The following is a 25,658-nucleotide window of genomic DNA, read 5'->3' on the forward strand; positions in this document are numbered from 1 at the left end:
GTGTCAGAAAATTTGTTTACATGCTCAGGCTGCTCTAATTAAATTTAAATCTGCTTTAAAAGGATTTAATTAGAGTAAGCCTTCTGGAAGCACTTTAATATCTGTTTAAATTAGTTGTATTGCTTTGGTTAGTACATTAAATTTATACTTAAGCTATAAACATATTATGTCTTTTTAAGCTGTCATTTTCAGCTGGGATGTTATCTGGAAGTGTGTATCCTCTTGTTATACTGTAATTGCAAAGTAAAAGGCAGCTTAAGATGTTGTTTCAGAAGTGTTTTAAATACATTTAATGGTATTATCAGTTCCATAAGGTTTACATGTGAATAGTCACCTCGAAGAATTCTAGATCTAGACTAGAGAATTTCTCATGTGCCGGTATTGATGTTTCTGATTTCAGTCCTGTATACAAAAATGGATTTAGGCAAATGAAAAAGTTGTTAGAGATCTTATACCTTGTGTCTAATGAAGAGTTAAAACCTGTTTTGACAAAAGAGTTACCAGATGAAAAGTATATATTTTTTCTTGTCAAGAAGATGAGGAAGGTTAACTGTGAAGAGTGTACCAAGGAGCTGGCAGCAGTTCTGAGATGGAGACCACCAGACAGAGCAGCTGCCTCAGAATTCCTTATTTTTGTTCTTTAACTTTATATGAAAAAGCTTTTGCTAGTGAAAAAGTATGGTTTGTGAAGAACAAAGACTGTTAGCTCATATTTAAAGAAAAAAAAAAGTAGACTTATTGGGATGAGAATGTCAGGGATGTTGGTAACACAGCATATGCCATACTGTTTACTGCATGGGGAGTTTTAGTATCCCATAAAGAGATCTTGCCTAATGGCAAGGTGCATCTAGCTCTCTGAAAGCCTTCAGAGATGTGGCACATTAGCAGCAAAAACAAAACATAAAAATGTATTGTGGAATATGCTAACTTATGGCAACTCAGGCTAGTGTATTAATTTGTACTAGTTCATTGTCTGTTTTGAGCAAGTTGGGCTATTTTTGCATGTAATAAAAATCTTGAGAGTGCTTATTTTTTCTTTGACTAGGAAGTCACTTTAAGATGGGACCTGCTTCTTTTTTAAAGAATTCTTTGACATTCCAGATACACAGAGAATAATATATTGAAATCCCAATAATAATTCCTGTCCTAGAAAGGATGATAAGTAGTCTCCTCAAATGGAGTCAGATTCCTTACAGTTAACTGGCCATTCTTCTTACTCATTTAATTGTGCCTTTTCAAAATCTCTGTTTATTGTACAGAAAGGGAATAAAATCCCCCTAATACTCAAGTAAATATTGTGCAACATCTCAGCTTAATTTCCTTTTTAGAGCTATGTAGTGCCTTTAGGGAAAAAATCAAACAACAGTCCTGGTATATCAGGCTTAGAAAAATGCAGATGTTATGTCAGAAGTTGGAAGGGCACATACCCACTGATAGACTCGCATATGAGGGCAATGCTACATGGATGGGGAAGAGCAATGCACTTTCTTCTGGGCTCCCTCTCTTCCCCTGGCTCCGCTGGTACTGGAGCTACAGCTGTGTTTTTCTTCCAAATAAATTCACTTAATCTTCTTGGAGAGCCACAGAGGGCTAAGAATAATCTTGCTCTTTAGATTTGACTTTTTTGGTTAAATACACACACATCCATCGTTCATTAAAAGTTAATGTCTATAGAGGCAATATAGTGTTTTAAACATTAAGAATGTGGAAATAAAGCAAGAGTAGAAGTGAGTAGTTGTCACAGTTGCAGAGATCTTAAAGATTCTTAATTTTCATTTTACCTTTTATTGAAGAATAACAGACTGGCTTGGAGTGGAACAAATGGGCTCCTACAGTGTTTCTACTTAGCGCTGTAGAAATAGTGCAAAACCTATAACAAGATGGCAACTTTTGTTAAGCTTGGGAGTCTGTTACCTCTAGGATTTCTTTTTTATCCAATATTTAACTTACTGACTTTTGTTGCATACATTCATCATTCCCAAGTGCAAAGCCTGTGGCTTTGAAGGAAGAACTGACTTGTTTTGTGACTTCTTATTATCTCCAAGGGTGAGAAGAGAGTATATCTCTGGAGAAAATTGGCTGCTGCTTATTGGCTGTCGTTAAAATTGTTACTCTATTTTAAGCTAGAGTTCATAGCTGAAACTTCTTGCTTTCAGCATGACCACAGAATTAGTGTGTATATATATATACATATATAATATTAGTATGAGCAAATATATGTGAAGTTACGGCTTTGTGGATTTTTTTATCAATCAAATTTAACTTGAAGTCTACTTTGCCATGGAAATTGAAAAGTAAATAGCAGCCCCTGTGAAGAGCAGCATGGCAAAGAATAACTAAAAGTAGATATGGTTCACTGATTCTCTTCTGATAAAGCAAAGGCATAAGATTTATTGATATTTCTCTTATATATTGTAGACAAAGCTTAGGTTCCTGCATGGAACCACCATATAGACTTTCTCTTTTACGACCTAGCTAGAAATACAATTTCTTTAATGTAGAGAAAAATATATACTCAGTATTCTTATCTTCTTTTCATAATGTATGTTTTTCTGTATGAAACAACTGGGATTCCTCCCCTCCCTTTAATCATATTTCTTTTAGTAACTTTCATGCATAATGATGCTTTAGCCTTAGAACATGAGAAGTGTGTGTTTGGAGTCAGTGTCAAGAAGGGCATTAAGGACTCTAGTTTAGTTTCAAGGCTGATGGACAGTACATACATAGATGAATACCACAGGCAATACTTGTTTTTTAAGAACCTTCCATGTGCACAGTTCACTCTTTTCCGAGGTTTGTGTTTTCATTTTCCTTAAGCTAGATTAATAGCTTACACTGTGGGTGGTATCATAGAATCATAGAATCCTAGGGGTTGGAAGGGACCTCAAAAGATCATCTAGTCCAACCCCCCCGCCAGAGCAGGGTCACCTAGAGCACATCACACAGGAACGCATCCAGGTGGGTTTTGAATGTCTCCAGTGAAGGAGACTCCACAACCTCCCTGGGCAGCCTGTTCCAGTGCTCTGTCACTCTTACAGTAAAAAAATTTTTTCGGATATTCACCTTGAACCTCCTATGCTCCAATTTACACCCATTACCCCTTGTCCTATCACTGGTCATCACTGAGAAGAGCCTAACTCCATCTCCCTGACACTCACCCCTTACATATTTGTAAACATTGATGAGGTCACCCCTCAGTCTCCTTTTCTCCAAGCTAAAGAGACCCAGCTCCCTCAACCTTTCCTCATAAGGGAGATGTTCCACTCCCTTAATCATCTTTGTGGCTCTGCGCTGGACTCTTTCCAGCAGTTGCCTGTCCTTCTTGAACTGAGGGGCCCAGAACTGGACACAATACTCCAGATGCGGCCTCACCAATGCAGAATAGAGGCGGAGGAGAACCTCTCTTGACCGACTAACCACACCCTTTCTAATGCACCCCAGGATGCCATTAGCCTTCTTGGCCACAAGGGCACATTGCTGGCTCATGGTCATCCTCCTGTCTACCAGGACCCCCAGGTCTCTTTCACCTACACTACTCTCCAGCAGTGTATCCAGGTACCTAACCCAAATCTCCTTTATTAGATGGTAAGCCAATTACTTCTCATACTGTCTTAAACGTGGACACTTCATATTTAAAAGAATTAACACTTACAATTTAAAACACTTGAACACTCTTCCCATATTTCTTCGCCCTTCTCTCCCTAAGCATAGCTCTTCCTCACAGATCACAGTTTGAGTTTGTTAATGTTCTCAGTATACTCTCAACTTGGTCAAATATGATGTGTCCTTATTTGTCTAAAACTTGTCAGAGTAATCCAGTGAAGCGTCCTGCATCTCATCACAGTCAACAGAGCGGGAACAGTTTGTACAATGTATAGTTCAATGCAGATATCAGATCCTTCTCTGCGTACTGCTGCTCAGTCTTTTATTCCTTAAATTTGTGATCTACTTTTGGAGGATTTTTGTTGACAATTTGCATTGAAAGTGTTAAGTATAAAACTGTCTTGTAGAAGATCTTCAGGTGAAACACTAAAGACTGGGAAGTAACAAATTTTAAGAGTATCTTTGTTACCAAAACCAGACACTATCAAACTTTTTTCTTATATTGATATATTTGACTTTATATGTATATATATATTTAAAAACCTAAAAAAACCCCACAGGTTAGAAAACTAAGATTCAGGTTTACCTTGCCAGAACAAAAATATTCTGAGAATAAAATAATCCCAAGTAATATCAATAAATCTAGCAGGCTAATAAGGTCATGGTTAGTTTTCCTTTGTTTTGGTAGTCATTCTCTTTTATGTATTTGCAAGGAATTCAGCTAAGAATGTGTCAACATATCAGAGAGTAAAGACATTTTTATTTATGGGATTTATTGCACTTCTTTTCTGGGGATTATTTAGGTGTTCTCAGTGACTGTACTGACTGATGTCAGTGTATATGCTAAAGCTCCTCTCTCTGTCACATGCTTATGTAAACCCTCGGGTCTGAACTCAAGCAGCTCTGCAGAACTCACCCTCTCTACTGAAACTACTGGTCGAACAGTACAATGTCCTCTGGACATTTAAATGGGGCCTTTTTACACATAGAGTAGAAAAAGTACTGGTTTTTTATAAGAAGCTTTTTTCTTATTTTAGCAGAGATGAGAATCTGTTGTCTATGTTACACTGCATTATATAAAATGCTTAGAGTGAATTCTGACTACCTGAATCAATGCCAGACTTAAGCATCACAATAATCGCCTTTTTTGTCTGTGCTGGAAGGAGCTGGGCATCCAGGCCCTATTGGTAAGGGCCTGGTCTATCAGCTCACCCTTCACCAGTCCCTCCTTTCCCCTGTGTTTATGGCCATGTAATTCCATTATTTGTTCTGTGTGAGTTCTATTCCTTGTCTGTTCATGTGCTAAACCAATTCAGTTCAGTCACCTGCAGAAAACCACCTCAGCATAGAAAGTGATTTATTTTTTTTCTCCTTCCTCCCCCTTCTCACCAGTTTCCTTCACGTTGATGGTTAAACAAGTTTACTGTGCCATCAGGTGAGTACCAGAGCTAGTAACAGAGAGCAGGTAGGGTCACATGCTGAGAAGTGGGGGAGGAATGGCATTGCCCTTCTTGCAGCAGTGAACCACTTAATCAACTGTTTTGCAATGCAGAGACTCTAATTAGTGTCTTGAATTTAGATGTCAAATTTGTCATGACTACAGGGCTAGGCAGTCTTAACACTATTCTATAGATCACTAGTGTGTTTTTGTTCTATCTTATTTTTTACTTGGTACAGCTATTCCTGAGTATAAGGAGAGACATTTTGGTGCTTTGAAAATTGCTTAACCCTTCAGAATGCTTTTTTTCAAAAGAGAATACTATGGGAAAAGATCAGATTAGAAAGATGAATTCGTAAATGAAGTGAAAGCTGGCTGGTTTCCCACTGTTCTGCTCTGTAAGAAATTTGGAGCCAATAAAGAGATTGTTTAAAATTATGATAATTTAGTGGGAAGCACAGGAAAGTACTTAAAAAGGTTAGACTGAGATAATAAATATTACCGAACTGTGTTATCTGGTTTTTTCCACAAGTATAGGCTGGTTTTCTCAGGAAATGAAAAACGTCTCTTTTCTGCTTGAAATCAGATTTGCAAGTATCTCTGAAATCTCTTGTTGAATTATTTTATACTAGCAACATGAACAAAAAAGCTATTTATTACAGGGACTTCAAAAGAAATGTGTTCCTTACTGCTTTTTTATTTTTTATTTAGGGATAGTATGAATAAAATAACTGTCAGCTCCTATTATGTGATGCATAATGTGGTGTTATAGAAGTGCTTACATTATCAAGAGTTCCACGGAGTGATAAATGAGATGCCACCTTATTTCAGTAGATTTAGCACAGGTAATAAATTTGCAGAGGGAGAAATTTTCAATGAAAATAACAAATAAAGCTAAAAGAATATAACCCCTCTAATTGTCTGTCAGCAGTTCAGGATTTACCTAGATTGTGCAAGTTGTTTCTTCTTGTGCTAACTTTTATCAAGTTATTTGGAAGGAATCTATACTTTGAAAGTAGTTATTACTGGCTTTTTGATGTGGGTTATTACTATATTTGGCAGTAGCATGAATAGATGAAATGTCTGTCGGTAATTCTCAAATTTACAATTTATTATAATTTCTCAATGTTATGCTCATTTATTTGGGTAACCCATTATGAGTTTAGTAAAGAAAATTTCACAATGTTTCCCTCTCAGTTTTTCTTTGACATTTACCATCCTATTATGGACTAATAATTAGTAGAAATGGCTTTGATTTAGGAATGTAAGGTGTATTATAGGGGTTTATGTAAAAGATTCCTTTCACTTTGAATCCAGTCTTTGTAAATGACCTTGACAATGTTTAAGGGTAGAGTGAAAGAACATAAAAGTCATGATACTGGCACTTTCCCAGTATTCCATCACCAAGTGATGTGTATGTAAAACCAGAAGACATCAACTCTGCATTTAACATGTCTGGAGGGAATTTTATTCTTTCATTGTCTTGTAACTTTTTAATCTGTATGACTGCTGGACTAGATGATCTTAGAGGTCTCTTCCAGCCAGGGACATTCTGTGACTGTCTCTTGGCAAGGAGTTCTGCAATGTAACTAACTAATGCATGGAAAAAGTACAACTTTTGTTTGCTTAACTGGTAAAAAATTCAAAACACAAAAAGCTTCATGACCAGTTTCATGAGCTTCACTGCTCATCATGCATAGTGAAAACATGACTAGTTTACATATGAAATGTGTGTAGGAACATTTTAAGTAAAAATTGTAGATTTTGTACTGAACAAAGCTCCACGTGAAAATTGGCACTGTGGTTTTAACATTTTGTCATTTTTTCGTTAGTACTTATATTTTTAAAAACCTAAATATTAGTCAGGGAATCAGAAGTGTCTAGTCCAGCCTGTTTTCCAGTAGAAAGTATGTTAATTTGGAAAATATCTAAGAGCAGTACAGTTCAAACTTGTGCAAATAAGTACTTTTTAAAAAATCCTGCCCTCTAAAACCACCAAGAGTATAAACTCACTGTCAATTTTTGTTCAAAACTCTACTATAAATGGGGCTTAAGTCTGACAATCACCATAATGAAATCTATGTTTTAGGCATATATTACTCCTTTGAAGGATATTTGAACAATCTGTTAACAACACTGAAAACTAAGTGTGCTCTCTAGGGGTACCAACTGCCAAAGACATTATTCCTTTAGAACTGTGCTTAGAAGTCTGTGTTCTGACAGTTCCATTTTTGTAACAAACGAGATATTAAGGAAAAGCTAATAGTTTCCAATAATACCTTTTGAGTCTCAAAATACTTTCCATAGCTTAGCTGTTTTTAAGCTCAGAGGGAAATGAATCTATTTTATGTTCTGAGAAAACGTCTAGAATGTCTTTTGTTTGTTTTCTTACAAAGTCATAAACATTACAAACTGTGCAAGTACGGAGCAGCTAAACCAACTATACAAACTGCAACCTTTCTTTAAAAATTAAGTTTAAAAGTCTAGGAATTTACTTCCTATGAATTCTATTATTTTACTGAATACTCTTAACACTTGCTTTGAAGATTGTCTGCGAAATATCTTCTGTCCTTCTCTTTAGGAAGGAAGGCTTATCCTTTGTGTCATGAATGCATAATGTTTGGGTGACTGGGCAGCAAGTCTGATGTGACCTTTACTGTATTATTCTGCTTTTTGGATCCTTTCACTGTTTTTTGTTTTCTACAAGTTTTTCACTCTGCATCCGTTTCCACCATGACTGTGTGGCAAAGTTAGAGGTAGGTGACTTTGACCTACACAGCTGTGCTGCCAGAAATCATTACTCTGGAATATGTTATGCTGGAGAAATTGGTTTTGTGCTGTTTCACTGGGGAAGTGAACTATGACTGGGCTTGCCTGCCCTAGCAGAACTGTGGCTGGATTAGCAGCACTTTGTGCTGTGCATCATACAGCTACATGAGTGAAACCATTTTGGTAGGTCAAGTATGACATCTAAATTGTAATCTCTGTGGACCAGAAATCATGCCCACCTTCCTCCTCTCTCTTCTTGCCTAAACATATACTTTTTCAATAGCCCCTGTAAACCTTTGAGTTACGTACTACTGCCACTAATCAGAATAATGCTAAGTTAGAAGCAACCTCCAGGATCATCTGGTTCAACCTTTCTAGGTGGGAACATGGTTCAGATGAGGTGGCCTAGCACCCTGTTTGTAAGACCGAGGGGTGCTCACACAGTTCCTAAGACCAAGAAATACTTACTGCAAAAGGCTGAGAACATGAAACTTAGGACATGGCACCTTACAGCACAGTCTGCTTACTGAAATGCTGCATTTATTAGCAATGAATGGTAGAAGTCAAGGCCCTAGTGAAAATGGGATCCTTATCTAGAATAATACATTTTATGTTGCAACAAACTTAGCTGTAGATGTCCTGTGGTTGTTCCTAGATCTTATTTTCTTTGAATTCTTTATAAAACAAAGGCAGCTCTTAAAAGCCGCCTATTGCATTTATTGCAACTTTCAGGAAGCTACTGAAAAGAAATAAATAGTGCTGCTACCTAGTTAACTCTTGACATTACTTCAGAACTCCTGTAACTCATATGTGTCCACCAAGGGTGTCACTTAGGGTTTGGTGTTTTTTTTAATGGTGAGAGTGTCTTCCATGTTACAGCCAACTTTAGAAATATAGGAACACAATTTGTATTGCACCTCAAATTCCTCTTTGAAACCTCAGAACTGACATCTAAAAGTCATTAATTGCCATTAAGGTTAAATAAGGATTACTGTAATCTGACATATTTGATTGCAAAGGTGGTTTATTTGTCATCCCAAGCGAGGTCCTTCTGTGTGCTTAGTGTTGCAGTGTACAGGGGGAAGCAAGAATAGAAAACTCCTGATCAGAATTCTGAGGAGAAAATGCTGAAGTGCAGAGCTGGAAAAGCTGTTTTTGGTGCTTTTAGAACCAGCTAAATTGATTTCACTGCTTGCTCTAGAGAACCCCTCTTGAGCAAAAGAACCAGAAGGACTTTTTCTATCCTTTACTACTTAGGTCAGGATTACTGTTCTGGCTAGAAAACCATCTGGGATTTTAGATTAAAGGAAAACAATGCTTCAATGTTCTGATACTGAAATGACATTATGCAATTCATTCTTATGTGGACTCTAAGATTGTTTTACAATGTGTTGTGTTCATTTGGGATGTAAAATAAATTTTTTTCAATACATTGATTTATCAAGTAATTTTCCTATTATGACCCTTTAAATTTTGGTTAGTGTATAAAAGTATTTATAGTAGCTTTGTTTAATGTTGATATTTTCTCACAAATTAGTTTTCAGAAAAAAACAGTAAGACAAAACTGATTTATTATTACTGACTGCAAAATAGTTCAGTAACTTAAAAAATTTAAGACTATGAGTTCAAGAAAATTCTAGTTGACCACATAGGCTTTATGCTGGGAGATTTTGACAAGAAAAAAATACCAAAACCCTCATATTAGCCTCATTTAACTTCTAAATAGAACATTTTGAACTGAACTCATATTAAGGATATAGTAACATCAGATATTCTTCCAGTGATGAGTTCTATAGTGTTAGATGTGAAAATCTTGGAACTGATAACTAATTCTTCTCAACTATTTAAAGAGTTGATCCTCATTTGATTTATCTGAAATATTGAAAACTCCCTAAGGGTGTGATTTCAGTTTAATTGCCTGTTTTCTGTCCCTGTATAAGTGTTTTATTGGCTCATTTGAAGTATTCAAGAGATTAGCTGCGCATAATTGTTTACGTCACATGAAATATCCTGATTTGACCTTATGTAGAGATTATTATGTCTTCCTGCCTCTACACAGCACAGTCCATAATATTTCCTTTGCAATTCTTGCATGATCTATCTTCAGGCTCACTGACTCTACTACAGTAAGAACTTCTAAAGGTAAAAACCTCCTTGTCTTAATTTTTGTAAGTTTACCTATTGCTTTTCTTTTTTATTTTTATTTTTTTGTTTCGGTAGGTAAAAAAAAATCTTTCTGTCATGTTTGAATATGTAGCCATAGCAGTTTCTACTCTCCCTTGACTTTCCCATACTGTAGTTTCTATGACATTTTAATATTTTCTCCCTGATGATAGTCTTGATTTACTAATGAAAACTTATGTATGAGCATCTAATGAGTCACTGTGAAGCTCATGCAATATTGATGGTCTTACAAGCTTTTTGGAATTACACAATCAGAATCAGCCCTTAGAAATAATTTATTTTACAAGTATTTATTTAAAAGCTGTCTGAATCATGAGTTATATTAATAATGACATAAGGATTAAAATCAGCTTGTTTATCATGATCCATTGTTCCTGATGTTGCAGTTGTTAGATTGATGTGTTTACTTATTGGAACTTGCTCTTGAGTGGGAAGCATCACCCTCCAATGTGTTTGGCTTTCTCTTTTGTCATCCATTCTCACATATTATGCTAGGATGAACATCTGTATTTTGCGATGTCATAGACTGTGTAGGTGCGGTCACAAAACTTGTACAGCATGGCAGTACAGTGCCTCAAAATAGTTTAACCTGTAAGCTGAAAAGCACAATAGCAAAAATGTGTGTGTGATACTATGCTACAACTTTTAATTATTAAATATTTTCCCAATTCCTTTTTTCTCCATGTAAAGTGGTAGTCTTTATTAAAAATAGATCAAATTCTGCTAGTCCGTGCTTCCCAATTTTAACAAACTGTATGAAAAATTATAAGAAAAATACATCTGTTTTTCTGATTCCAGAAAATGTTAAGTATACAGCCATACCAGGTTTTTGTTTGTGCACTTGTTTGATTACAGAACAAGGAAACAGAAAAGGAAAATAATAAAAGAACTCCAACCTGGATGTGGCTAAACAGACTATACAAAAATATATAAGAATAAAATAAAAATCGATACTATTAGGTTTTAAGAACAAATGTAGAAGTATTGATATTTATTCTACTTTTCTTGTATGGTATCTTGAAGTTTTACTCTCTAGTGTATTTCTTCTGCTGTTGTTTCTATGTTTCTCTTGCAGTGCTTCCTGACAATGCCCTGTTCTAGTCTTCATTCTCTTAATATGACACTTGCCATTTCTGAATGCTTATCTGCTAATTAAAATACTCTTTCACTGCCCAACATGTATGTTTTTATCTGTGATCATACTTAAAATATTTTCCCCACTCTGTTTTCCTGTAAGATTTTCAGTGGCCATTTCCTTAGTCTCTTCTTTCAATTTTCTGACTGAAGTTCACTTACAGGACTGTTTTCTTTCTCAGGGAAAAAGTTTCAGCTTTTGTAGTTGCCTTCTGTGTACCGTCACATACTGAAAATCTAATGAGTTGCTTTGACATCGGTCTGAAGAGCACTTATGGCACCCAAATCCATTGGAGGGAGCAGTTGGTTAATTACTGTTAAAAAAATCACTTTTGTATCACTGTCTTTAGATAAAAAGATAAAAATTCAAATATTTATGGATTATTTAGTTAACTAATGGTTTGTTGTTTTTCCCCATTGATGGGTAAAATGCATTAGAAATAAAGATAATAGCACAAATTTCAAAAGAAAAGCTGCTTAACAGGATTATTTTTTTTTTTACCTCCTTATTTGTCAGAAATCTCCATTCTGAAAATGCAGTTCTAAAACTTTGTGTTTATCACTTTCACCTCTTGCTTACTTTAGAGTATTAGTTAATTCCACCGAGATTTTTAGATCTGGATCAGAAGTTTTAACCTCTTATCATATTATGAATGAAAAAATAGCTTAATTTCCTAGGATTTCCTTGTAGCATAATCCCCTATGTGCAATTGTGATCTACTGATCAACTGGTTACAGATGCTACAGTAGATATGGTGCTTGAGAATGGGCCTTTATCAGAAGAGATGTTGACAAACTTGTTCAAATAGGGAATATTTTGATGGAGAAAGCACACTGAGATGATAGCCTGGTAGATACAGCATTTGCTATGCAATAGACACCAGTGTTTCAATTAAGTGCTGAATTCTTAGATAATGAGTCAATAACAGAAGATAACTGATAAGTTTTAGGTAGATCTCAAATTGTATACAAATGAGGTGATGATTAAGAGTTTTTCTTGTAGCTCTAGATAAAAGGTTAAATCTTCATTTGGAAGTCAGCTGTTCTTCAACCATGAAACAAAGTACACTGGTCATTGATTCAAATAACTTGAGGTAAAGCTGCCTTGGTCAAATCTTGGATCCTAGGCCTGATACAAGTCAAACACTCTGGAAGAACATCCATAAATACCTACAATGTCACTTGTTTTCTGATTTTTGGTTTCTTTTTTCTGAACTTCCTCTGATACTGCTCCCCTGCCCCAGTTAGCAGTATGCTGTGGCGTTTTCTGTCACTCCTGTCAAAACTGTCCCATGGTTCCTGTGCTTCTTTGCCTGCAACACATGGACTCCTTGGAATAATCCAGAGACCTGCACTGCCTAGAGGACTAAGCTTGTCTGTTGTTGTAGAAGTTCTTTGTACCAGGGAAGCAGAGTCAACGCCTCAAACCATACTTGTATAAGTTACTCTGTGCTCTTGGCTGCTTGAACAGTAACTGAGAATGAGGATGATGCCAGTCATCTTCTGCTGTATTATGTCATGTTTTCAGTCTCCTTCAGCCATGGATGTGCCCCATCACAGGGACAGTGAGACAGCAGACTGCCTGGAAGTGATCTCAGACCTTTCCTATGGGGTCCTGTTGTCCTGTGCTTACCCCATCAGTGGCCAACATCTGGTCCTTGCAGCTGGAGAACATGAATGCTTAAACTCTGTTTTCTGAAGCGGTAGCTGTTTAAGAAGAGATGACGTCTTTTGAAAGAGGTAAAGTGATACCAAGATATGCACGATGAATGCAGACCAAAGGAAATGTTTTCCCAAAAGACTGCATTTGAATGCAGATATTAGTATCTGTAGCTGTAGTATCTATATTAGCATCACTTCAAGAGAAGCAACATTACACAGGAAAGTGCAAACCTTGCACTGAAGCCTTTGTGCTTTTTTCCTTAGCTTAGCAGACATTAAAGTTGTTTGGGGATAGAGCAGACTTTTTTCATACCGGTTCAGAAGTCGGAGGAAAATGCCAAAGATACCTGTGAACTTCACCAGGCCTTGATGAACTACTGTATAAATTAATGACTAAAAAAAAAAAACACCAAAAAAAACCACCAGCAAAAAAAAAAAAAAACACACAAAAAACAAACAAACAAAACAAAACAGGCAGTACATATCATGATGGGAAAAATAAGCAATCCGTAATTCTAGCAAACCACGTAAAGGTTGCATTACAAATATATATATATAAATCAGGAGAAATAAGAGGTTAAGAGTAGTAGAGACATCGACTGATTAATAGCACAACAAAAATGTAGTTTCCATTTTCTTGAAATGTTTCTTTCATCTTTTAAAAGACATCCTAATTATTAACCAGAGTTGAGTTGTTCTTTTGGTCCTTTTCCTTTATCAGAATGGAACACTGATATATCCATTCTTTCTCTCTGTTTATTATTCCATTTTTGGAATCTGAGACGAAACATTCATGTCTTCCTCCAGTTGTAGTTCTCAAACAACTGCTGCTTAGTAATATGAAAAAGTTTTCATTTGCCCTTCAAAACTCAGTGAGCTGTAAACACTGAAGTAATTGAGTCACCCACATCCTGGTCTGCAGGTGATATGAGTGATGTTGTTTATTAGCGTTTAATTAAATTGCAAATGTTATGCTAAACTGTAAAATTGCTGGCAAAAGCTGAATAACTGGATTAAATTACACCCTTGTTTAAAAACAATAAGAAGATTTTTGTGTAATCTGGATAAAATATATTCAATTCTCTTTAAGCAATTAACCTATGCTCTGCTGCTTTTAAAACATTTTAAAACATATCCCTCAGCAAACATACTGAAATTTGAAGAGGTTGCAACATTAATTTCACACCTTCCTAGTTTAGGCTAATGACTTCTGATTATAACAATGAAGATTCAGTTGATCTCATTCGTTCTGTAGTGGTGAAGAGGTAATATACACTTGCAACAATTGCAAATGACTAAAATTAAATTTTATATTACTGCATTAAGATTCAGAGAGGGTTGTGGTAACTTCAGTGTATGAAAAGGTTGATTCCATTTCAGCTTGGGGAACACAGAATTATTTAACTTGCTCCCATTTGCTTATTTGTATGTGTGCCTTAAGAAGTATAATTATGCAAAAGCCATTTGATATGACTTGTATGGAAATAAATGTTTCCAGTTAAAATTTATATCTAGAGGCTGGATGGCTACTGCAGAGAAGACTACAGCCAACTGGAAAGAGAGATTTTCTGATAGAAAATGGGAGGCAGGAGGGCTTTAACATCGTGTTTTTCATTTGAGGGATGTAGCAAAAAAATTTGGAAAAAATAGAAATTTCTGGTTGCAAAATAAGGAGGAGTTGAAGACTGGGAGAGGAATTGGTTTTCCATCCAGAATTCTTTTTCTTCTCTAGGATTAGAAACAACAAAATAATATAAAATGTCCCCTTATAGATGGGAGTATATAAGTATAAGTAGGGAGGGAAGAAAACAACTTCTGCAACTGCCTTTGTTTAAGCTCTTCTAAACTGAAAGTCTGGAGTCAGTTTCTGTAGGTATTGTTTCCACAATATTAAGTTAACCATTTAAATTTGTGTTGGGTTTTTTTTGTTGTTTGTTTTTGTTGGTTTGTTTTTTAAATCAGGATGACACCCCACTGAACATAATTTTAAGTTAAAATATTTTCTTTGGAGTTTTATCTTTTTGCGAAAGCTTTTTTTTTAAGGGGAAAAAAAATAGCAAGTGCATGCTTATCACACAAAGCCAATGTTTTATTTCTAAATGGCTCCAGAAGTGAGGAAATTATAATTTCACTTTTGTAATAGTATGTTTTAAGGTGTTGGGTTTTTTTTGAAGTTCAGTCTGTAATTTCATGTAAAATTTCTGGATAACTGGAATGATTTTTTGCTTGTAGTTGCTTAAGTCCTCTGAATATTCATGGACTCACAAACCTGGAGTACCAGGTTTTCTGTACATACACAGATGAAGGCCTAGCAACAAAAAAATTTAAGTGCTTTAACTTTTCTCATTTTAAACATGAATCCTTTTTCAAGAAGTATGACTGTTCAGACCTGAATACTTAGCATTTCTGAAAACCAACTTCTTAAAGCTGTCTGTGTCTGGAGAATAAAAAAATTGTGGGACACCAAATAACTTACAGAGATGACGTTTCAAATCCCAATAGTGTGCACATCTGTACTACATGATAGAATTTGGAGAAGGGAAGTCTATCATTTTCAAGTGAAATTAGTGTGATTATTGTGTTTTTTTGGATGGTAATCATGAGATTTCTCAATATGCTTAGTAACAGCTCTAAAAATACCACATTGCCCTGTTGATATACCGAACAGTAATAGTTTTTAAACAAATACCAACATGTGAAAGAAGCACAATGAGTGTTGGCAGAAATAAGGTTAATTTCTTATTGCAATTTAGTCACTTGAAGTAAGACATATTTAATCTTCTTTTCTCTGATCTAGCTCTGAGGAAAACTTCAAACTCAAGTTCTGCCAGCACAGTGGTAGGTCTGTGTAGCCTAAATTGCCAGACTCACAAGACAAGAAAAAGATCAACAAAGACAGGGTTCTAGGCTAGTGAATGTGGCACTGAAATGGAAGGAAAGGTCCTGGGTATTTACATGTTCCAGATTACCTCTTTCTAAGGAATCCTTGTGAATAAGATTGGACTGAAACCTCTTTGTTTTCTGAAAAGCTGAAGTGAAGAAGCAAGCAACTCAAGCTTCTTTAAGTAGACCTTGCTGCAGCAATGATAGATATTCTGATTAAAAATCTGTTAAGGACCAAGGAGAGAGACTCATCAGCTTAATAGACCCTGAACTGGGTTTGAAATGAAGTGACAATTAAGCCTCTGAATGCATTAATTCTGATTTGATTAATTTTTTTTTCTTTTTTTTTTTTTTTACTGGATGGTTATTTGCTAATTAATAACTAGGCTTAGATCAGCTACCTTCACAAACATTTTTGAAAAGCCATTAAAAGCCATTGGAGATTTATAATTGTTAAGCTGTCTTGATTTATAATAATGAAAGCAGTGGCAAGCAAAAATACTTTTTGTTTTCTGAATAAGTTTCTATTAAATTATATTTTTCATCCTTCTCTGAACAGCTGGTACAGCAACTATTGCAAACTGTAGCCATTAGTTGCTACTTAGTTTAGTCCAGTAATCTGAAAATCTCTGTAAATTCCTGAAATGACTGTTTACTTAAATGCTAGGTTTTTAGCTTACACTTTAACAGCTACTAAAAAGAGCTCATCTCACTATACAAAAAGAATCTTTCTAAAAATGGCCATAATTCTGAATACCATGTGTATCCCTCATTTGGTGGTGGTGTTTGTTCACATCCTCTAAGATGAATGAAGCTAGAACTTATCATGAAACAGCCAATAAGCACTTTGAAAAAAAAAAACCTTGCATCTAAATGGCAGAGCCTAGTATTTTCTTGAATAGTTAGCTAACAACTTTTCCTATAAGCTTATTCCCATTTTTGAAATTGCTTTAAGTCTCAAAGGAAAAGTCTGCTAGTACTCAAGCTTTTCAAGGTATTATCATGTTTATGAGTTAATAAACAGTTATTTAGTGTAACCCAAGGCTAGTGCTAAAAAAGTTTCTGTGCATTCAGGTGGGCAGGAAACTGTGAAAATTACAAAATCCATTTTAACTACCGGGTGATAGAATAGGAAGTATTAACTGAGTTTCAACCAACTATCCCTATGCATATACAAGTTTCTTGCTGTTAAATTTACTTGCTATTGTTAAATAATTTTTCTCAAAACCCAGTAACAGGAGGTGAGCAAAATAGAAAAGGAGGAAGACTTGGGAGGTGCATTGGATGAAAAATCATAGTACCTATGCAGTTACAATTGCTTGTGAATAAAAGGGAGAGGTTTTCTTGAAGGGCATGCAACACTGTGGGTAGCAAAGCCTGCTCAGCTTTAGAGAAAGGATTCTAAGTTCTCTTGGATACTTTGATAGGGTAGGGCATGTTGCAAGTTTTATATCTTTTGGATTAGGAATGAAGTAAAAGATGGGGAAAAAATCTTGCACAGCTAGACATTCTGTCAGTATATGCCTCTCCAACATTTTGAGTAGAGATGGGCAGCTGTTACAGCCGTGCTGGCCTTGGATATCCAGTATTTTCAGCTCTAAGGAATACAGTCTTGGACTGTACTGCTGCAGTCATGTGAACTGACCTCCAAGTTTATACTTGTATCATGATCTCTTCTGAGTGCAGTTGTGAAATGCGTACTCTGTTCTATTAGTTAAAGAAAGGGTTTCTTCTTTATGTTTATCTAGCAATATCTCCTTTCAAGACTCTACTTTTTATCTTTTTCTTTTTATAAGGACCTTGTTACTTCAGGAAGCTTTTCCAAGCCATATCTGTTCTTTAATCTGCTGCAAGAGGAACAGTTACAGAACAACAGCCAGAAATGACAACACTTCTAATTATGCTTTTTAAAATATGTGCTGTTTATCCTCTGTAGGCTCAAAAATAGAGAACTCTAAAAGCAGCAAGGTTTGTTTAAATACTTCATGTAGGATAAATGCTCACCTTCAGACTTGTTAATATATAAGGAAGTGATATCCTAAATTATCTTTAAAGATAAATGCTCTGGCTGAAATTCTAGTTGCCATAGTTTATAAATTTCTCTCTGTGGAAATGTATTCTCCTAACACTGTCATCATTTTTCACGTGCCTTTTATTGACTGTAACAAGGCTCTTAGGATCATGTAATCAGACACAGTCAATAAGCTCTGCTTTAAGGTTCTCTGTTATGCCTTGGCAAAATGCTGATTTATTTAGCTAAACATCATGTCTAAATGCCACACAGAGGCTGTTTGTTTCTTTTGCCTGGAAAACATAGAATTTGTATTGGGCCAGATGGTAAGTTGGCAACCTGGTGCATGTGCCCAAAGGACTTGAGTGCAGAAGTGGTTTCTCCTTTACATAGCTCATTAAATTGCTGTTTTAGGCAGGAGATGAAAATGCTGAGAATAGATGATTTCCACATAAATATATATATATATATATATATATATCTCAAATTAAAAGGGCAGATATGACCAGTCATGCCTCATAGCAAACTTCCTTGTGCTAAGAACAAGAAAGGAGTCAGAAGCCCTGCAGATAGACTGGATTTAATTTAATTCCCTCAAGTGCTCTTAGAATAAGATAACTGTGTGTTGCACCTTACATCTAAGCTGCTTGGAAAAAATTGTTTCCTGTTGTCACTAGTAAGTGACAGAAACTGAAATGCATAAACCTAAAAACACTAAGCAAAGGATAATTACCTTTGCTTAAGTTAACTATTAGTTTTAAAATACTGATATGCTTTAAGTAATCTGGTTAGTTGCTTTCTTGCTGTAACATAGAGCACCCAAGGAACAAAGCCTCCAATTCAAATATTTGTGTTCATTAAAAAATGCTTTCAGTAAAATTTTAGACCTCAGTGGGATATTGCTACAGGGAAATAAGTAGTTTTTTCAACACTGGCTTCTTTTGCAGCTTGTCCTTTGTTTCATTGATGAAAAAAAAAAAAAAAAATTGTGTATTCCAGTTTTGCTGTTGCTCCAAAACATAGTTCAATAAGGTCTGCTGAGGATTACTGAAGCTCCATCTGTTCTTGCCATGAATAGGAAATACTACAGATGACAGTGAGTGGATGTACCCTGCCTATTACAGTCATGCTCAAAACCACTTAAATACTGGATTGAAAAGACAAAAACATTTTAATTCTATAGAGACTTCTCCTATAGTTGCCAGACTCTATATATGTGTCTGACTGTTGGCATCTCAGAATGATTTTATTTTTCTTTAACAGTCTCAAAAGTGTTTTTCTTTGAAATTACCATTGCTTGTAGCCCAGGACAGAAGTAATTTTTAAATCCAATCCAGAATGGCATATGAACACCATGTTCAGTTTTGGGCCCTTCCCTACAAGAAGGACATTGAGGTGCTGGAGCATGTCCAAAGAAGGGCAACAACGCTGGTGAAGGGCCTAGAGCATAAGTCTTAAGAGGACTGGCTCTGGCTCAAGGAACTGGGGTTGCTTAGTCTGGAGAAAAGTAGGTTGAGGGGAGACCTTGTCACTCTCAAGAACTACCCGAAAGGAGTGAGGTGGGGGTCAGTCTCTTCTCCCAGGTAACAAGTGATAAGATGAGAGGAAATGACTTCAGCTGTGCCAGGGGAGGTTTAGATTGGATATTAGGAAAAATTGCTTCACTGAAAGGGCTGCCAAGCATTGTAACTGGCTGCCAAGGGAGGTGGTTGAATCACCATCTCTAGAGGTCCTTATGAGAGGTATACATGTGGTGCTCTAGGGACATGACCTAGTGTGACTTGGCAGTGTTAGGTTTGTAGTTGGTCTTGATGACCTTGAGGGTCTTTTCCAGCCATAATGATTCTGTGATTCTTTGGGATTTTAGAAACTTGGTGACTACGAATTTATGCCCACACTTTTTCTCTGGCCTAATACATTTTAAGGGGATGTGTGTATCTTGGAATTTTAATATTTGTTTATTTTTAAGTGCAGAAAGAGCAACCAGGCTACATACGAGTCTGTATTTGTTAATGGGGTGGATACTCTAAAAGAGATCCCTGTTTTGCTTTGAGTAGGGGAGGTCTCTTCCTTTTAGCTGAATATCTGAAGCTGCAGTGAGCGAGATATCAGGGAGAAAGGGTCAGCTCTGCTTTTCAAATTGGAGCACCACAGTCTCTGTGAGAATGGATTATTTTGCAAAAGTTGAAAAGCAGTGGGCACTGGCACATGGAACATGGCTTCTCTTCTCCCTGCTGTCCTGCGACAAGGAGGCCCTGGCACCTGTCATGCACCCTGGCACACTGGCTCGTACATGTTGCTGCAGCTTCTCTTCCATTCCAGAGCCATGCAAGTCCCTTGCCTGCTCCCCTCAGAGGCTGAGATGTTGCAGAAGCAAGTCTTAAGGCAAGTGGCTGAGGAGAAGGATGAGGATGGCTTTGAAGGATTGCTGTTCTTGCTGAATTTGTAAGATTGATGGACATAACTCCTGCCCCATTAGATCTAGGACTGTAGCTTTCAGGTAATTTGGCCTATTTCATAAAGAGATAAAAGCATGTGAAAAAGAAAAAAAGAAAAAAGTAAACAGGAGTGATATATGATGAAGAGGCAGAAAAGAATGTATCCAAGGGAACTGGTTAAGTTAGCACAAGTGATAGGTTAAACTGTCTGTGAGTCAGCTTGTACTGGAAATTGATGAAGCTCCAAGGCAATTAATTTTCCAACAGGAGCAGGAAGAGGGGGGAAAAAAAAATCCAAAGTTTTAGGGATTTTCATCAATTCATTAGGATTGTTGAGTGTGTGGTGATAATGAGGAATACTTACTTTTAGTGCTGTATTCCTGTGAAAGCTAAAGTCAATCTGTTTGTGACTAGCTTAGAGTCTTTTGATGTTGGGGAATTTAACAGTATAAAACAGGTATTTAGCTTTCTGAGCAATGCTCCCTAAAGGAGAACTCAGGACTCTTGTTCTGCTGGTCTCTTAATTTTCTTTTGAAAATCACTTCTCTCTTAGAAGAAATGCTTTGCTGAATACTTTGAAATTTTTCATTTAATTTGATAATTCGCCTACTTTAGGTATGCCATTCCATTTCTTTGGTTTTCCAAAATGAGGAGGATATACAGTAATACTGGATGATTTTACTTTAGATGAAGTTGATCTTCAGTGGTTATCTGCCTATGCAGAAATGTGACAATTAATGATTAAAAAAACCAAAACAAACAAACCAAAAAACCCCACCTCCTGGTTCAAATAACTCAATCATTTCTTTTTACATGTCGCTGTTATTTTGGAAAAAACAGTTACTCTAACATTGATGAAAAGAAAGAGTTGCACAATAGGAAAAGTGTGCAGCCATCAGCCTAGTGGTGCCACATACTACTTCCTTGAGGCCATGAGAGGGAGTTCAAACAGAGTGATGATGGTATTTATGGAATAAAAATCAGATTGTATTCAATACCTTCACTACTGGTCCAGAAGCCCACATGCTGTAGTGTGATGCCACCCAGGAAGCTATTATGACTCTGTAAACTTGGTTTCTCTGAACACTGATACACTAAAGCAATGATATTTGAAGAGTGGGATTTAATCTAGCTTTTTAATATTAATAAACTTCACACTCAGTATGATGATTTAATTAATTTTGACTGTCTTATTTATAAAAAATAATCTGCAGTTCAGGGTATATTTGTTTTTGCTTTTTTTAAATAGTAGTCTGATAGTTTGCAAATCTTAAATTAAATTTTATGTAAAACTAGCAATAACCGATTTCTGTAGGCATGCAGGCATGTCCTCTGGGACCCCTGGGGCTTTAAGTGACCTGGTCTAGTGGGAGGTTCCACTGTTCATGCAAGGGGTTGGAACTAGATCACAGAATTGTCAGAGTTGGAAGTGACCTCTACAGACCATCTAGTCCAACTCCCCTGCTAAGGCAGGATCCCCTAGAACACATTACTCAGGGCTGCATTCAGACAGGTCTTGAATCCCTTGAGAAGACTCCACAACCTCCCTGGGCAGCCTGTTCCAGTGCTCTGTCACCCGCACCATAAAGTTTTTCCTCTTATTTAGATGGAACTTCCTGTGTTCCAGCTTGTACCCATTGCTCCTCATCCTGTCACTGGGAACAACAGAAAAGACTCTGGTTCCATCCTTCTAGCACCCACCCTTTAGATACTTGCAGGCATTAATAAGGTCTCCCCTCAGCCTTCTCTTCTCCAGGCTGAAGAGCCACAGCTCTCTCAGCCTTTCCTCATAAGGGAGATGCTCCAATCCCCCGATCACCTTTGTTGCCTTCGGCTGGACTCTCTCTAGTGGTTTCTTGTCTCTCTTGAACTGGGGAGCCCAGAACTGGATGCAGTATTCCCAGGATTTCATTGGCCCTCTTGGCAGCAAGGGCACACTGCTTACTCATGGAAAATTTACTATCTACCAGGACTCCCAGATCCTTCTCCTCAGAACTGCTCTCCAGCAGATCCACCTCTAACCTATACTGGTGCATAGGGTTCTTCCTCACCAGGTGCAGAACCTTACACTTGCCCTTGCTGAACCTCATTAGGTTCTTCTCTGCGCAGCTCTCCAGCCTGTCCAGGTCAAACTAGATGATCTTTAAGATCCCTTCCAACCCAAACCATTCTATGATTCATTATCTACATACCTGAAGATAAAAAGTTATAGTAGTTTTTGCCTCCATTTTCTCATTTATAAAGTAGAAAAGAGATGATTAGCTGTCTTTAGAGATATTTTAGATCTAGAAATGAAAAAAGTTTGGGAAGGTTGAATTGCTATGCAGTTAACTACTTTGCAAAATAATGATCCTTGACATTCATAATTATGAATCTATTCTTAGAGTGAACTGTGACGGCCAAAAAAAGGACAAAACTTTGGCAGGTACAGAGGAACTGAGTTTATTTTTGTTTGTTTTTTAATCTGGCCTTTTTTTCAAGGAGGCTGGATCTTAGAGGAGACAGTAGTGATTTGTTGTGCCCATTATTTGAACCAATCATATATGTCAATGATTTTTCCATGGTTTATTTCCTGCAGTGTTATTTGGATAGAGATATTTGTCAGTAGTTTGTCACTTGATGCTTTAACCAGTGTTCATTTCCCTGAGACTTTTGACAAAACAACACTAACAAACTCCCTCCATTCCAAACTCAATACCTGAAGTCCTTTTTGGTGTTTTTTTGCAATAGGTTTTTTTTTCTTGTTCTTTTTATACACGACATCTAACCTCAAAAAAAAAAAAAAATTTACAATGTTTGATCATAGAGTCCTTCCAGTTTTACATCTGAATAGAGAACACAAAATTTTAGACACACGCACAGGTTTGTAAATACCAAATATTTTAAACCAAATACAGTTTAAATTCAACTTGGATATTTTTCCGAAGGCTACTGGAATGAAAATGATCCTGCATATCCACCTTGAGCCTCTACAAGTACTTTAAATATAATCAAACCTTTGGTCCTGCTACTCTGTCATAATCCTGTAATCTAGATGATCTCTAAAGATCATTGTAAAACATGTCAATAATACAACTGTAATAAAAACAAACCAGTAATTGTTATTTTATTTGAAAATTAGAAGTTCTCTTTAACAAAAAGTGCATATTAGATCTATGCACTCTTGCAGACTGCAGAAATGTAAATTATTAACGGTCTTAGAAACTTCAGAAGGCCACACTTCATACTGAAGTACTCTGTTAAATTATTTGGATAGACCCTTGATCCTGCAGCTCTCTGGTTCAGAAAGCAATATTCCTCTGTTGTACTCTCCAAGCTTCACTTAAAGATCTAGCAATGCAGTTAGGCATAGGATTCAGCCAGCAGCTTTGAACTTGTGTTCTGTCTATGGGTAAAGGCATCTGAAAGTCTGCGTGCACTTGAAGTATTATGTCAAAGAAATTTGGGTTGGTAGACAACAGGGTGGAGAAAAAAACCCTGTGTCTAGACTTAGTAGATAGTGGGTCATACTCCACCTGGAGGCTGATAGTAAGCACCACAAGGACCTAGCCTGAGACCTGCCCTGTTTTACAGTTCTATCAAAAACCTAGTGCTGTCAACAAGTTTGCAGGTGACACTAAAACTGGGTGAGCCTCTACTAAAAGAGACCTAGACAGATTGAAGGAATGGGCAACAGGTATCTTGTGAAATGCAACAAGGATAAATGCCAAATCCTGCTCTTGGGAAGCAATAAATGCTGGGAAGCAGCTCTGCTGGAAAGCATTGGGGGAGCCCTGGTAGACAGCAAGCTGAATGTGCTGCCTGGCAGGTTGCTGTCTCAAGCAAGGCTGGGCTAGAAGCATCCCAGGCTGGATAAATGGGAAGGATCATAGCCGGAAGATTGAGGAAAATTATTATTACCCTCATAAGGCTGCACCTAGAGTGCTGCATCCAGTTTTGTGTCCCCTAATACAAAGTACTGATAAACAGAACTGAGATCAGTGGAGTCCCTTGAGCTCGTGGGGGGCTGGAGCATGTGCCTGCTGAGGAGAGGCTGAAGGAGCTGAGCTGCTTTAGACTAGATAATAGACGACTTCAGGGAGGACCTAACATCAGCACCCTAGCACCTAAAAGGATGTCATGGAGAAGACAGCCTCTTTATATGGCTGTGGGACTGTCTGTCCAAAGAGGTGCAGCCTCCATCATTGGAGGTTTTCACAATGTGAATGGCTCAATCCCCAAGCACCCTGGCCTGATCTCATAGCTGGCCTGTCTTTGAGCAGTAGCTTGGACAAGACACTTCTTGAATTCCCTCCAACCTTAATTATCATGTGATTTTTGTCAGAAGGATCAAGTACAGCTTTTGAGAATATGTTTTGTTTCTTAATGTTTTCACAACTTAACATGCAGACTACTGATAGAATCTAGATTCATTTTGCTAGTACAACGTAGGAACACATATACCCTCATTCTTTACAAGAGCCAACATCATTCTTAGCATCTAATTTCCTAAGAATTCATTTTGAAAGTTTTGTTTAAACTTAATTACATTAATGCTGTAAATGTGACAGAAGATTCTGCTTTTCACTGGGTAAGATTAATTCTATCATTAATTAATTCACTTGTATTAGTTTAGAAGATGATTTTCTCTGTGGCTGTAGGAAAGTAACCAAATGCACCTGCGCTTGTGAAATTTTATTGGATACTTGCACCAGGTTGGCAGTTAATTTACCAGCTTTTTGATCTTCTAAGATGAACAGTCCTGGAAACTGCCATTAATTCTGTAGTAGAAGCTGACCTCTAAAAATTACCATTAGCACATGTTCCTTCAGATAGATCAGAGTTGTTCTTAACAGCCTCACAGTTTTCATACCAGCCACTGTGCTGAGGGATCTTTCATAGCCAAAAGCCTAGTGTGGAAATAAACTGTGCAGAAACCATATTCAAAACCCCCTTCCTTCTCTTAGGAAACATAGCACATATTTCAAAGCATGCAAATGTGAAGTCTGACTGTTGATTTGACTTTACAAGTTGAAGAGCTGTGTATATGACAGCAGGAATAGTTAGAAATAGCTTCACCCAGTTAGGAGAGCAGAAGGAGTGGGCTGTGAGTGGTGAAGAATACCAGTGACCTGGAGAGAGAAAAGGATTGTGTTATCTAGCAATTTATAAAAGAGATGAATCTGACATGGAGTGGTTCGGGTTTTCCTTGGGGAGTCTGTTCTATACAAAGTCTGCTAGCTCCTGCTGAAAGCAGGTAACGATCCTGACCATGCAATTGTAAGTTTTTTGTGGCCTAAAATCACAATTTTGAGAGATTTTATACTCTTGGGTCTCACCTTGTAACAGCAAGAAATGTTATGTGTGTCTTTAAGCCCCCTTCTTTTCCTGCATGTTTCCAGGCTTGTATCTCCATCTCTCATATTTCTTAGAGAAAAAAGGTTCAAGTAACTGCTCAATGACTGTGGTAAATACTGCTTTTTCACTGCTTTTCATTAATGAGTTTTCCTTATGTTTTTCAGTCTTCATCATTCTCTCATTTTGCAGACAAAACGTC

At 36.9% G+C, this 25,658-nt stretch overlaps 1 protein-coding gene across 10 annotated transcripts in view; it reads left to right on the forward strand.

Moving 5' to 3' along the window:
* KCNIP4 (potassium voltage-gated channel interacting protein 4) overlaps nucleotides 1-25,658 on the forward strand; it is a 430,537-nt gene that overhangs the window by 276,977 nt on the left and 127,902 nt on the right. For 2 of the 10 annotated variants that reach the window (XM_051619888.1, XM_051619896.1), the window contains exon 1: nucleotides 11,658-12,868. The exons of the other annotated variants lie outside the window; for them this stretch is intronic. In XM_051619888.1, the coding sequence (XP_051475848.1) occupies nucleotides 12,850-12,868 (19 nt within the window). In that variant the 5' untranslated portion in view covers nucleotides 11,658-12,849. Of the gene's footprint in view, nucleotides 1-11,657; nucleotides 12,869-25,658 lie in introns of those variants that run through there. 10 annotated transcript variants of the gene reach the window in all.

Source organism: Apus apus, chromosome 4 (assembly GCF_020740795.1).
Source record: "Apus apus isolate bApuApu2 chromosome 4, bApuApu2.pri.cur, whole genome shotgun sequence".
Classification (NCBI taxonomy): Eukaryota; Metazoa; Chordata; class Aves; order Apodiformes; family Apodidae; genus Apus; species Apus apus.